At 45.1% G+C, this 13,897-nt stretch overlaps 1 protein-coding gene across 4 annotated transcripts in view; it reads left to right on the top strand.

Annotated features, from left to right (window-relative positions):
• STAT3 (signal transducer and activator of transcription 3) overlaps positions 1–13,897 on the top strand; it is a 70,187-nt gene that overhangs the window by 34,605 nt on the left and 21,685 nt on the right. For all 4 annotated transcript variants that reach the window (XM_027625666.2, XM_027625664.2, XM_027625665.2 and 1 more), the window contains exons 2-6: positions 5,172–5,321; positions 6,610–6,754; positions 7,724–7,822; positions 13,413–13,508; positions 13,697–13,778. In XM_027625666.2, the coding sequence (XP_027481467.1) occupies positions 5,194–5,321; positions 6,610–6,754; positions 7,724–7,822; positions 13,413–13,508; positions 13,697–13,778 (550 nt within the window). In that variant the 5' untranslated portion in view covers positions 5,172–5,193. The remainder of the gene's footprint in view (positions 1–5,171; positions 5,322–6,609; positions 6,755–7,723; positions 7,823–13,412; positions 13,509–13,696; positions 13,779–13,897) is intronic.

Genomic DNA, 13,897 nt, shown 5'->3' with positions numbered 1-13,897 from the left:
CCTTTATATGCTACCATCTGCTGTCTGCTAACCTAAAGTTAGCACTCACCTCTGCAGAGAATTAAGCCCAACGTCATGCCCTAAGCCAGCCCCTCTGTGGAATGAATTCATTTCTCTTCTGTGCACCCAGAATTGTACTTGGCATTCAAATTGCGCAAATCATTTTGTGTCCTGCGGTTCAGTGAAAGTGGTTATTAAATCACAGGCTTAGCATTATTTTGGAGATAAAAAATACTTTAGTTAGAACTTCAGTGGCGTTCTTTAAATTAACTTGTAATTTGAAAAAACAGAATTGAGATTGTGAAATACGGTAGGCTCTTGTAAAACTTTTTCCAGTAAAACAGTGGCCACAAGCTAGTTGGCAATGGTTTTCCTAGACAGTTTGGCTAGTGATCACCTAAGGATATAGAGTTCTTATGAAGAGCATTTGGGCTGATTGCCCTGTGGCTGCTATTAGTTAAATGTGGTTTATAGCTAAGCAGCCTGTAAGAAAATCATCACTATTTGACGCTTTGCTCATCTTCTCCTTGAGAATGCTACCTGCCCTTTGGCTTTAATTTGCAATGATTTCTTTAAAATATAGGATAGCTATTACAATGTTACCTACAGTGATTAGACTAAGAAAAAATAGAGCATAATTGCCAGTCGTTTTTGGTGCTTTAATTTTACAGAAAAAACTAGTAACTGGTTTCTGGTTTAAGAAATGACAAAATCGGGGCACCTGGGTGTCTGAGTCGCTGAGACATGACCGACTGCCTTCTGCTCAGGTCATGATCCCAGGGTCCTGGGACCGAGTCCCGCGTCGGGCTCCCTGCTCCGCGGGAAGCCTGCTTCCCCCCCCCCGCACACTCCCCCTGCTTGTGTTCCTGCTCTCGCTGTCTCTCTCTGTCAAATAAATAAATAAAATCTTTAAAAAAAATGACAAAATTATACTACTTACTATCCCCTTTGTGTTGTTCCCCGCCCCCCAACTAAAACCAAAACAGAAGACAACAGAAAACCCCTTTGAGTTATGGACTAGAAATGAATTAGACAATTTTCAACAACTTGTAATTTTTTATTGGTTTGAAAATGCATATATTCGTGTGTGACCCCCAATGTTCATCTCTAGTTGAACAGGTGTAGTGGGATGTTGCTTTATGGTTCTAATGTGGAACTTCAGGGAGTGGATTGTGATGGTTCTACATTTGTATCCAAGATAAGCAATTAAATAACTAGTCTATTTTTTTATTAATATATAACACTGGACTTTATTATAAAAAGTAGGTGTCTAGGGGTGCCTGGCCGGCTGTTGGTGGACCACATGACCCTTGATCTTGGGGTTGTGAGTTTGAGCCCCACATTGCAGGTAGAGTGTACTTAAAAAAAAAAAGTAGGTATCTCTTTCTTTAAATCCTTTATTAGGGGAATCCTAGCTTTTGGTTACATAAGAGAGGCAGTGTCCAAAAAAACAGAAAGCAAGTCACATACGTAATGTTAAATTTTCTAGTAGCCACGTTAGAAGAAGTAAAAATAATTGAGTGAAATTAATTTGAATAATATATTTTATTTAACTCAGTATATCTAAGATATCATTTCAATGTTAATGAGATATTTTACATTCTTTTTGTGTGTGTGCTAAGTCTTCAAAATCCAGTGTATACTTTACACTTACAGCATGTCTCAGTTTGAACCAGCCGTATTTCAAGTGCTCAGTAGTCACATATGGCTAGTGATTACCATGTTGAATTATGTAGGTCTAGAGTTGGGGCATATTTGTATGCAGTAGCATCTAAATACATTGACATGTTATGTAGATTTCTATGTGGATCACATCCTGAGAAACGTAAGGTGGATCTTCATACTTCTAGCCTTGAGGCAGATTTTAACTTGGCCTTAATGTGCATATTGTAAGAGAGTTCTAGTGGCCTTTGGGTTTTTTTTTTAAGATTTTATTTATTTATTTGTCAGAGGAGAGCACAAGCGGTGGGGGGTTGGGGGGCGGCAGGCAGAGGGAAAGGGAGAAGCAGGCTCCCCGCTGAGCAAGGAGCCGGATGTGGGACTCGATCCCAGGACCCTGGGATCATGACCCAAGCTGAAGGCAGACTCTCAACCAACTGAGCCGCCCAGGCGTCCCGGCCTTTGATTTCTTATTGAGGTAATACACACCATGATTGTAATGCCTCAGCTACCACTTTCATTCCAGCCAGTGTTTAGTATACATGTACCACTCACTGCCCAAGCAGCATCTGTCCTGGGGCAGGTTGGTCTTGGGGGTAGTGAGGGCAGGTGCAACAGCAAAGGTGTGGTAGCTGAAAATGTTTGGGAGGTGCCTAAGCGGAAGGAAGACATTGTTTTAAAAAAAAATCCCAAGTACCACCTCTAATGTTGGAAGACTTAGTTTATTTATGGAAACATATTGGTCTGAGGGGGGCAAACACCTCATTCTGACATTCTCATTTCTTTGCTTTATCAGACTTCTAAAAAAGATTTTATTTATTTATTTGAGAGTGTGCACGACTGGGGGGAGGGGCAGAGGGAGAAGCAAACTCCCCGCAGAGCAGGGAGCCCGATGTGGGACTCGATCCCAGGACCCTGGGATCATGACCTGAGCCAAAGGCAGATGCTTAACCAGCTGAGCCACCCAGGCGCCCAACTTTATTGAACTTTTTCACCAGTGCAATTTAAGCCCATGAGGAGGGAAATGCCTCAGATCTGTGCTGTAAGTGTAAAAGTGCACACTGGATTTAGAGAACTTAGTACCAAAAGAAGAATGTAAAGTATCTCATTAATTTTTGTGCAATTACATGTTGAGGAGATAACATTATATTTAAGTATTTTAAGCTTTCTTTTATTATTATTTTTTAAAGTAGGCTCCATGCCCCACGTGGGGCTTGAACTCGTGAACCCAAGATCAAGAATTGCATGCTCTACTGACTGAGCCAGCCAGGTGCCCCATTTTTGGATATATTGGGTTAGGTAAAATATGTCATTAAAATTAATTTACTTGTTTCCTTTTAGTTTTTTAATATGGCTACTTGAAAATTTAAGATTCTGTACGTGGCTTGCATTACATCTCTGTTGGATAGTTGCTGCCTTAGGTTGTTCATTATTCGGTGTAAAAGACCACTGGGAAGGTACTGCCTGTGCCTTCCTGAACGTGTGCGTGAGAGCTCGGCCAGGTGATGGCACCTTTGCAGCGGCAGGCGGGGTCTTCTGTGTGTGTCCCCGCCGAGGACGAGGGAGACCTATAGCACAGGGTTCTGTACGAAAACCTGAGCCTGAACCACTTAGCTGCCATTACACTTGCTGCTTTGAGAACAGAAGGCCTGCTGGTTTTGTCACCAGTTTGCTCCATACTTTTTATGAAAGGAGCAGTTATGAGGGTGCCTCTTCTCACCTTCTCTGAGAAATAAATCAAGAGCTCTAGATAAGTGTACGTGTTTGTGTGCATTCAGTCTTTCATTCAGTGTTCTCACAATCCCAGAGAATCATCTCTGGATACTCTGATCTGTACATATATTAGTCTTTGGCTATTACTCTTAGTTATTTTGACAAGTTCTTCTGACTGGTCTGTATTGATATTTCTGTGACCAAGCTATTCACAAAGAAGAGGAAAGGTGATCAGAGAAACCAGCATTTCTCTGGGGTATTTGTGAGCTTTGGGACAACTTGTAGGACTGGTATTTAGCTTCTCTTCTTTCTCATCCCCAACTGAGAACTTTTATTTTTTTTTTTATTTTTTTTAAAGATTTTTATTTATTTATTTGAGAGGGAGCACAAGCAGGGGGAGTGGCAGAGGGAGAGGGAGAAGCAGGCTCCCCGCCGAGCAGGGAGCCCGATGCGGGACTCGATCCCAGGACCCTGAGATCATGACCTGAGCCAAAGGCAGATGCTTAACCGACTGAGCCACCCAGGCGCCCCTCAACTGAGAACTTTTAAAGATTATTTATTTAGGGGCACCTGGGTGGCTCAGATGGTTAAGCGTCTGCCTTCAGCTCAGGTCATGATCCTAGGGTCCTGGGATCGAGCCCCGCATCGGGCTCCCTGCTTGGCGGGGAGCCTGCTTCTCCCTCTCCCTCTACTGTTCCCCCTACTTGTGCTCTCTCGCTCTCTCTGTCAAATAAATAAAATCTTAAAAAAATAGTAATAATAAAGATTATTTATTTATTTATTTATTTATTTATTTGACAGAGAGAGAGAGAGACAGTGAGAGAGGGAACACAAACAGAGGGAGTAGGAGAGTGAGGAGCAGGCCTCCCGCGGAGCAGGGAACCCGATGTGGGGCTCGATCCCAGGACCCTGGGATCATGACCTAAGCCGAAGGCAGATGCTCAAAGACTGAGCCACCCAGGCGCCCCCCAACTGAGAACTTTTAAAAACAAAATTGCTTTTGGGCACCTGGGTGGCTCAGTTGGTTAAGCGACTGCCTTCGGCTCAGGTCATGATCCTGGGGTCCCTGGATGGAGTCCCGTATCGGGCTCCCTGTTCAGCAGGGAGTCTGCTTCTCCCTCTGACCCTCCCCCCTCTCATGTGCTCTCTCTCTCTCACTCTCTCTCTCAAATAAATAAATAAAGTCTTAAAAAAAAAATTGCTTTTCATTGAGTGGGAGAATCCCAGGCAGGTCCTTGCTTATACGCTTAAACCTGTATTCTTAGAATTAGCTCTGTCTTCCCTAAACAGCCACATCCCACCTTTTGATCTTACTCTAGGTTTGTTATCTATACCTTCCAGTTCACCCTCTTAGAAGGGGGGTTAGGGTGGAAAGAAAGGAGCTGACATTTGTTGAGCATCTGTTGTATGCCATGTACTGTGCTGAGTTCTTTAGAAATATCTCAACAGCCACGAGAGATGGGAATGATGGTCTCTGTTTTAGAGATGAGGAAGTGGAAATCTGGAAGTTAAGTTATTTTTCAACTTCACATACATCTGGTAGATAATGGATCCTGGAACTTGGCAGATGCCACGCCCACATTGGCATCCCAGTGGAGGAGAAGCTGTGTGATGTGCTTCCAGAGGCAGAGACTGCGGATGTGTCTTGTGTTGTCAACTAGGAGAAACACAGGATTCTGTCCCAATCACCTTTTATCCCTAATCACAGACCTGATGCCTGTATTGGGTAGATGGGGTGTTTGTAGGTTGTTTCCTCCTACTAAGGCTCACAGTGACCATATGGACACTTTGGTTTGCAGTTGGGACCCCGATTGCCACAGGATGGCCCAATGGAATCAGCTACAGCAGCTCGACACGAGGTACCTGGAGCAGCTTCATCAGCTGTATAGTGACAGCTTCCCGATGGAGCTGCGACAGTTTCTGGCCCCTTGGATTGAGAGTCAAGACTGGTAAGTCCTTCCTGAGAAACTCCCCAAAGTGTCAGGTTTGGGTTTGAGTCAAGAGACATAACCTGTTCTAGCTTAACTCTGTGCTATTTCATCAAAAAACTTAATGGGTATAGGGGATGGGGTGAAAGAGATCAGGAGATAAAGAGGTACTCTCAGTCTCGTGGAAACGTTTTCTACAGTAGAAGTGTGTGTGGGCAACTGTCTTTTGGCACCTGGAACAGCAGCCTGCTTGGTGGTAAGATACTTGTTTTTGTTTTGACTGAGACAGAGACAGCAAGAGCAGGAACACAAGCAGGGGGAGTGGGAGAGGGAGAAGCAGGCTTCCCACTGAGCAGGGAGCCCGATATGGGGCTCAATCCTAGGACCCTGGGATCATGACCTGAGCCGAAGGCAGATGCTTAACGACTGAGCCACCCAGGTGCCCCGGTGGTAGATGTTTTGAAGGCTGATTTGGATCTCGTTTCCTTGGCGAGATCCTCTGTGTGTTCTGACACTCCAGGGATGTGCTACAAATATTTTTTAACTCAATGAGAGTTCTCTCATGGGTAGAGATTTGGGTCCATAATTCTGATTCCCCTTTAATTAAAGGAAGGAGACACAGAGTAAGAGAAATAGACTTGTTCGTAGAGGAGATAATGGCCCAGAATTCCAAGGACCATTTCCTTCACTTTTTCCCCTTCTTTCTTAGAGAGAGAGAGCAGGGAACAGGCAGTGGGAGAGGGAGAGAGAGAATTTTAAGCAGGCTCCACGCCCAGTGCGGAACTGACATGGGCTCCATCTCACAACCCTGGGATCATGACCTGAGTCGAAACCAAGAGCGCCCCTTTTTTCCCTTCATTTTAATGTGTTCAGATCCACCTATTAATTTTCATTTAATGCAGGCCTATGACCTAGTTTTTCTAGAATTTGGTAAGGGGCCAGGGAGGTGAGTCAGAGATGATGGAGATGGGCCATCCCAGCCTGGGTTTGCTTATTTGCTACTAATAATCTGACTGCAGACTGACTGAGAATTTAAAAGCAAAACAGCATGTCTGTCCACTTCACTTGAATATTTTATAAGTATAGACTGTGGCAGTGGCTAAGAGTATCTGGAATAATTGTTAATAATCATTGAATTCATGATACTTCATATTGCTGAGGAAGGTGAATCCAAAGTGATGGGTGGGTTAAAGCATCAGGTTTGTCTTGTTTTCTTCCCTCCTTGATGGTGATTTCTACGCGTGCGTGTACGCATATGCCGATGTGTGTAGGTTTCAGAATCGTTCTGTATCCTTCTTCCTTTTCCTAGGGCATATGCGGCCAGCAAAGAATCACATGCGACTTTGGTGTTTCATAATCTCTTGGGTGAGATTGACCAGCAGTACAGCCGTTTCCTACAGGAGTCAAATGTTCTCTATCAGCACAATCTACGGAGAATCAAGCAGTTCCTTCAGGTGGGATCAGAGACTGCCCCTGCAGAGTAGGGTGTTAGCTTTCTGTCCAGGAAGTATTTCTTTTCTCATTGGCCTAGGTAATGAGATCCTATCTTGTACTTTAAATCAAAGGAGAAATTATTAGCCCTTCCTCAAACCTCTGTATACCCATCCTTGAGCATCATTATCTGAAATCCACTTCTTTTGTCCACTGGAGTAATCACATAATTGTTACGTTGGCATGTTAATAACATGATCAGAACCAGTGGTTTCATAGGAAGATGACTTACTTTGCTATTTTTATTTTTATTTTTTTTAGAAAGGAAGGGGGGTGGAAGGGACAGAGGGAGAGAGAGAGAATCTTTTTTTTTTTTTTAAAGATTTTATTTATTTATTTGACAGAGAGAGACACAGAGAGAGAGGGAACACAAGCGGGGGAGTGGGAGAGGGAGAAGCAGGCTTCCCGCCCAGCAGGGAGCCTGATGCAGGACTCGATCCCAGGACCCTGGGATCAGGACCTGAGCCGAAGGCAGTCGCTTAACGACTGAACCACCCAGGCACCCCGAGAGAGAGAGAATCTTAAGCAGGCTCCACACCCAGCATGGAGCCCGACTTGGGACTCGATCTCACGACCCTGAGATCATGACCTGAGCCGAAATCAAGAGTCAGACGCCCAACTGACTGAGCCACCCAGATGCCCCAGATGACTTATTTTTGAATGTTAAATGTTTGACCGTAATTGGATACTCTGGGACAAGGTCTGTCACCTCCACGTAAGGATAACATACTGTCCAAAGACTCAGACTAACATTGCCTTCTGTCACAGAAGTACAGCTCATGTGATTTTTTTCTGTTCTCCCCTCCATCTCCCACTGGTGGTGGTCAGGCTCTGAGGCCCTCATTTTATTGTTTCATGTAGTAGATGTAATACTCTGGGTCCACGTCTCCTTAGTCTACTGCTACTTTTCATTCTCTCTCTCCAACTTATAGAGCAGATACCTGGAGAAGCCAATGGAGATTGCCCGAATCGTGGCCCGGTGCCTGTGGGAAGAGTCCCGCCTGCTCCAAACTGCAGCCACTGCGGCCCAGGTGAGACATGGGAAGAAACAAAGCACCACTGAAGACGCACTTTCCTTCTTGTGTCCAGAGACGTGCTTGCTCTTACACGGTCATTAGGGTGTGTACCGACCTCTGTGGTAGAAGTGGATGTTTCAGGTTTTTTTTCTTTTAAACAATGAAAATAATTGTTTTGTTTTGTTTTTTTCTTGAGTACATAATGCACTCTCCTTAAAAAAAATAAAATAAAATTTGACACAATAGTATAAGGAAGAAAGTTTTACAAAAATCTGAAATGTCACTCCCTCTCTTTATTATCTCTTCCCAAAAAACCAACATGAATAGTCTGGTGTATATCCTTCCATACCTTTCTCCAGGCTCATATAAACTACAGAAAATACACACACACACACCCCATATTTAAATGAGTGTACTTCTCTGCATCTTGCTTTTTTCATTTAATATTATATCATGTAAATCCTTCCAAGTCAAGTAGTATAAAGCTAAGTCATTTTCTTTATTTGCTGCATAATATTCCATGGTGTGGATTTGCTGTAATGTATTCAGTTATTCTCTCTTTGATAGACATTTGCTTCATTCTGGGTTGGTTTTTTCCCCCCCTTATAAACACTACTGCAATGTCTCCCTTTACAACTTTATATATCTGTGGTTTGATTTCTCTATGATAGATTTCTAGGCATGGAATCACTAGGTCAAAGGGTGTATATATTTTAATTTTATAGATCTAGATTCCTTTCCCCAAAGGCTGTAACAGTTCACATTTGCACCAGTGGAGTATGATAATGTACTCTTCTTCTTGAGTGCCACCTTGGAGATGCTTTGGGGTTGAATCATTCAGGTTCATATGCATTTCTCTTTTGGGGTTAAGTTTGAGAATACACTCACTAGAGCTAGAGATACAGTTAGCTTAGGGAAGGGAGATAACATGACACTTAACTGGCCCATTGAGGAACAGTTCGATGCTACTTTCATCACTTATGTTGATATATGAAAGACATATCACTTATATTGATACATGATAAACATATATATCTAGGACATCTAGAACTTCGCATACCATAATAATTCTTTACAGTTCATCCTTGTTGTGACACGTGTCAGAATTTCCTGCTTTTCAAAAGCTGAATAATGTACATTATTGTGGTACATAGACCACATTTTGTTTACGCATTCATCTGTTGAGGGACACTTGGGTGGCATCCACCTTTTGGCTATTGTGAATAATGCTGCTATGAACAGAAGTGTACAGTTTTTTCCCTTACAAGACAAAGATGTAGCAGGAACATAAAAGAAAGGACATCTAAGTCTAACTGAGGGAGTCGGGGAAGGTATCACAGAGAGAGAGAGATTGTGTCCGAGCCAAGACTTAAGGCTGATGACAAGTACACCAGGCTGATGAGGAGCGAGCACGCCAGGCAGAGAGAAGATCGTGTTCAGACAGGGAAACATTAATGCATATATTGTTGGGAGGAGTTGTGGAAAATTCAGCATCTGGTTGGATAAGGAAAGGTCAAGGGCCCTATTCTGAACACCTCTTTAGTTAGTCATGCCCAGCAGCTGGGCTTTGGAAGAGCAGTTTACCACAAGGGTCCGGGGGCCAGACTGCCTGGGTTTGAGCCTCACAGCTGTGCCCCTTGCTGTATAACTCATGCTGTGGGAATGTGCCTCCCATGGGAATGATGACAGTACCTACTTCATAGAACTATGTAATGGTGCCTGCCATGTACCTGCCAAGTAAACATTAACTGCTCTCTGCTCCTGCTGTCACGATCACTGTCACATCATTGTCCCCATCACCATGACTGTAAGAAATGAGAACCCCCTGAGGAACTTTCAGCAGAGCACTCATGTGCTCAGATATGGGTGAGGGGGAACTGAGAACACTCACTGTTTGAGACACTGGAGACGGGGAGGTTAGCAGAGAGCCACTCACCCCTGCATCACTGGAGTTTTCTGTCCTGGAGAACCATAATGTGTTCATCCTGTCCCATAAGATAAAAATATTCAGTTTAAGCCAATTTGGGTAGAGGCTCCCAAATTTCTAGTAAGAGGCAAGGGAGCAGTAAGTGCCCTACGGATATTCCCAATCCTATAGACCCGGGGTTGGCAAACAGTCCCTGTGGCCCCAGTCCAGCTTGCCATGCCTGTTTTGTAAATGAAATTTTGGGGAACACAGCCCCACCCCTTTATGTACATGTTGTCTGTGGTTGCTTGCGTGCTGCAGTGACAGAGCTGAGTATTTACAACAGAGACTGGATGACCCACAAAGCCAAAAATATTTACCACCCGGCTTTCATAGGGAAAGTTTGCGGCCCTTGATCTAGAACTACAAATTGGATCCTAGAGGCCTCAACCCGGGCCTTTCTATTATTTTCTCTGTTTACATCATCTGGCATATTCTTTTTTTTTAAGATTTTATTTATTTATTTGACAGAGAGACACAGCGAGAGAAGGAACACAAGCAGGGGCAGAGGGAGAGGGAGAAGCAGGCTTCCCACTGAGCAGGGAGCCTGATGGGGGACTCGATCCCAGGACCCTGGGATCATGACCTGAGCTGAAGGCAGACGCTTAACGACTGATCACCCAGGCACCCCTTCTGGCATATTCTTACGTGTCTTTTATGGGTCAAGCACCAGGAGCTAGGAAGACAAGTAGATGTGAGCCCTGCCAAGCAGGGCTGTCAGTCTAGTTGGAACGATAGGTAGACAAACACTCAAAGTGAGAGAAACACAGAGGAAGATGTGAATAATTTTGCCTACAGAAGTTGAATAAGGTTTTACAGGAGAGCTAACGGTTGCACTGAGTTTGAAGGTGAAGGAGTTGGGCTGTTTTTGGGCAGAAGTGCATGCCAGGCTGAGTGGACGGTGTGTGGGGAGCACGCTGTATGTGGGGAAGAGTGGGTAGTTTGGGGGTGACTGGAACACAGGGAGGAAGGCTTCACTTGTCATCAGGTTGCGTGAAGCATCGGTCGGTGCTGGGTTGAGATGTATATCCCTGGGAGCAGTGGGAGCCAGCAGGTTTTTACGAAGGTGCTAGAGGTGGACTTCTGTGGGTGGCAGTGAACCAGGTCTGTTCCCCTTTAAGTGCAATACCAATTTAGAAATAGACATGGCAGTCGAAAGCAGTAAACTGTCAGCTGTATTGTTGGTAAAACAAGACTGGAAAACATGGTTTGGCAGGTAACCGTTGGGGATTTCTGATGCCTGCCCCTGTGTTAGATCTGGGGGTGGAGAGATTAGGTTTGCAGAGCAACACGTCCCCAGCCATCCATATGGAGCTTCAGAGACCAGAGATGAATGCCCACTGAACACAGAGCGAGCGGTCTCTAGAAGTGCTTCTAGAAACCAGGCCCTCACTCCTGCCCTGGGTGTGCCCCAGGAAGGCAGCGGTGGAGGAGAGAGGCACCAGCTAAAGTGCTAGGTTCTTCGAAGATCTGTGCATGCAGAGTCTTTCTCCTAATCTCACTGATCAGATGAGTCACTCCCCCTGTGAAGAGAATAAATCGGGGTGGTGGTTGGCTTCCCTAAACTTCTCAGGGAGGTTTGTGTTCTGTGGACTTGGATGGGGACCGCTGGAAAAGGAGAGAATGGGTCTCCATAGAGCTGGCATGTGTGGGTCTATTTTGGAGACTCCTGGTAGCAGTGTAGGGAACAGACTGGAAATGAGAGAGACTAGAGGCAAAGAGATCAATAGTTGGGGCTTGAGCTGAGCCGGTGGAGCTAGAGATCTCTTTGCGTGATTACAGAGCACAGAGCCAGGAGGATTTGGTGAATCAGTGTGAAGTCTGTCTTTGAGACTGAGAATTTCTAGTTTGGAAAACTGGGTCTATGATGTCTTTCCTGGACTCTCAGTTTTGTTCCACTGGTTGATACCTCAGTCCTGTACCAATATTCACTGTCTTGATCACTGCAGCTTTTTTCTTTTTAAAAGATTTATTTAGGGGCATCTAGGTGGCTCATTCGGTTAAGTGTTGCTTTCGGCTCAGGTCATGATGTCAGGCTCCTTGCTCAGCAGGAAGTCTGGCTTGCTTCTCCTTCTCCCTGCTTGTATTCTCTCTCTCTCTCTCAAATAAATAAAATCTTTAAAAAATAAAATAAAAAGATTTATTTATTTATTTGAGAGAGAGAGGGTAAGCACTTAAGCAGGGGGAGGGACAGCAGGAAAGGGAGAGAATCTCTAGCACATTCCCCACTGAGCACAGAGCCCGATGTGGGGCTCGATCCCACAACCCTGAGATCATGACCTGAGCTGAAATCAAGAGTTGGCTGCTTATCAGACTGAGCTACCCAGGCACCCCTATGTGGTCTTTTTTGGGGGTCAGGTATCTTATTCCTTTTTTTTTTTGAAGTTTTTATTGATTTATTCATTCTAAGTAGTCTATACCCAGTGTGGGGCTTGAACCCACCACCCTGAGATCAAGAGCCACAAGCTCCTCCAACTAAGGCAGCCACGTGCCCCAGATATCCTACTACTTTGACAAAATTTACCATGTTCATATTTCATGTGCTTTTTAACCTTTTCAAGGTACCATCCTCCCCTTCTCCTGTGAGGTGTTCTCTCTTCTTATGGCATTTCACCTCTGGGACAGTGGTTTTTTATTACACCACAGAAATGTGTTGGATACCACCTATACTAAATAGGCATCCAAGATCTGCTATCATAACTGTTCTGAAATTTTTTTAAAGATTTTATTTATTTATTTGACACAGAGAGACACAGCAAGAGAGGGAACACAAGCAGGGGGAGTGGGAGAGGGAGAAGCAGGCTCCCCACTGAGGAGGGAGCCAGTTGTGGGGCTCGATCCCAGGACCCTGGGACCATGACCTGAGCCAAAGGTAGATGCTTAACAACTGAGCCACCCAGGTGCCCCTGTTCTGATTTTTTTTTTAAGATTTTATTTATTTATTAGAGAGAGAATGAGAGATAGCACGAGAGGGAAGAGGGTCAGAGGGAGAAGCAGACTCCCCGCCGAGCAGGGAGCCCAACGCGGGACCCAATCCCGGGACTCCAGGACCATGACCTGAGCCAAAGGCAGCCACCCAACCAGCTGAGCCACCCAGGCGCCCTGTTCTGATTTTTTAAAAAAAGATTTATTCATTTGAGAGAGAGCACGAGAGAGCACGAGCCAGGGGGGAGGGACAGAGGCAGAGGGAGAAGCAGACTCCCTGCCAAGCAGGGAGCCCGATGTGGGGCTCGATCCCAGAACCTGGAGATCATGACCTGAGCTGGAAGCAAACGCTTAACCGACTGAGCCACCCAGGCGCCCCAGTTCTGAATTTTTTAACGTACTTAACCTAGAATGAGGTTTTCGAAGGTAGGGACCATGTCTTAGCTCCCCATGTAGTCCTCTAGTGCAACCCAGAGTGGCTTTAGAGTTGGCCTAAGGTAAAAAGGCAAGGGCACAGGCCAAACTTCGGGAGAGCGGTTGCACCATGCTGACGACGCCTGGAACAGTGCCTCTGTTTCCCTTCCCCGCCCAGTGGCAGCAGCACCTCAGCCAAACGGGAAGGGTGGTAGATGGGATGGGCAACTGGACAGAGGTATTTTTCTTTCTCCTCATACTTCCTGCGTTCACATGTGTGTTGATTCCCTTTTCTGGCAGCAAGGAGGCCAGGCCAACCACCCCACAGCCGCTGTGGTGACGGAGAAGCAGCAGATGCTGGAGCAGCACCTACAGGATGTTCGGAAGCGAGTACAGGTGAAGCAAGTCTTGGGCAGGAAGCCTTTCCTTGGGGACATTGCCTGTGGGTCCTGCATGTGTCTTTTTTGAGGTTTTGGCTTCATTTTAATTCTCAGAAGCTTTCCCCCTTCCCAGGAAAATCTTGCTCACTTCTGTCTTTTTGTTTTGTTTTGGTTTGGTTTGGTTTGTGTGTTCGTTTTAAACAGGATCTAGAACAGAAAATGAAAGTGGTCGAGAATCTCCAGGATGACTTTGATTTCAACTATAAAACCCTCAAGAGTCAAGGAGGCAAGTGACTATTAGAGACATTAAAATCTGTAGAAAGTGAGGTTGTCACCTGAGTTCCCGGACGTCCATATTTCGCGTCTGCTCTGAGTTTGTGGCAGGGGCGGAGGTGGTGCACAGGG

The sequence above is a fragment of the Zalophus californianus genome, chromosome 16 (assembly GCF_009762305.2).
Source record: "Zalophus californianus isolate mZalCal1 chromosome 16, mZalCal1.pri.v2, whole genome shotgun sequence".
Classification (NCBI taxonomy): Eukaryota; Metazoa; Chordata; class Mammalia; order Carnivora; family Otariidae; genus Zalophus; species Zalophus californianus.
The sequence above is the reverse complement of the archived record's forward strand: the minus strand, read 5'-3'. Positions and strand labels throughout refer to the sequence as shown.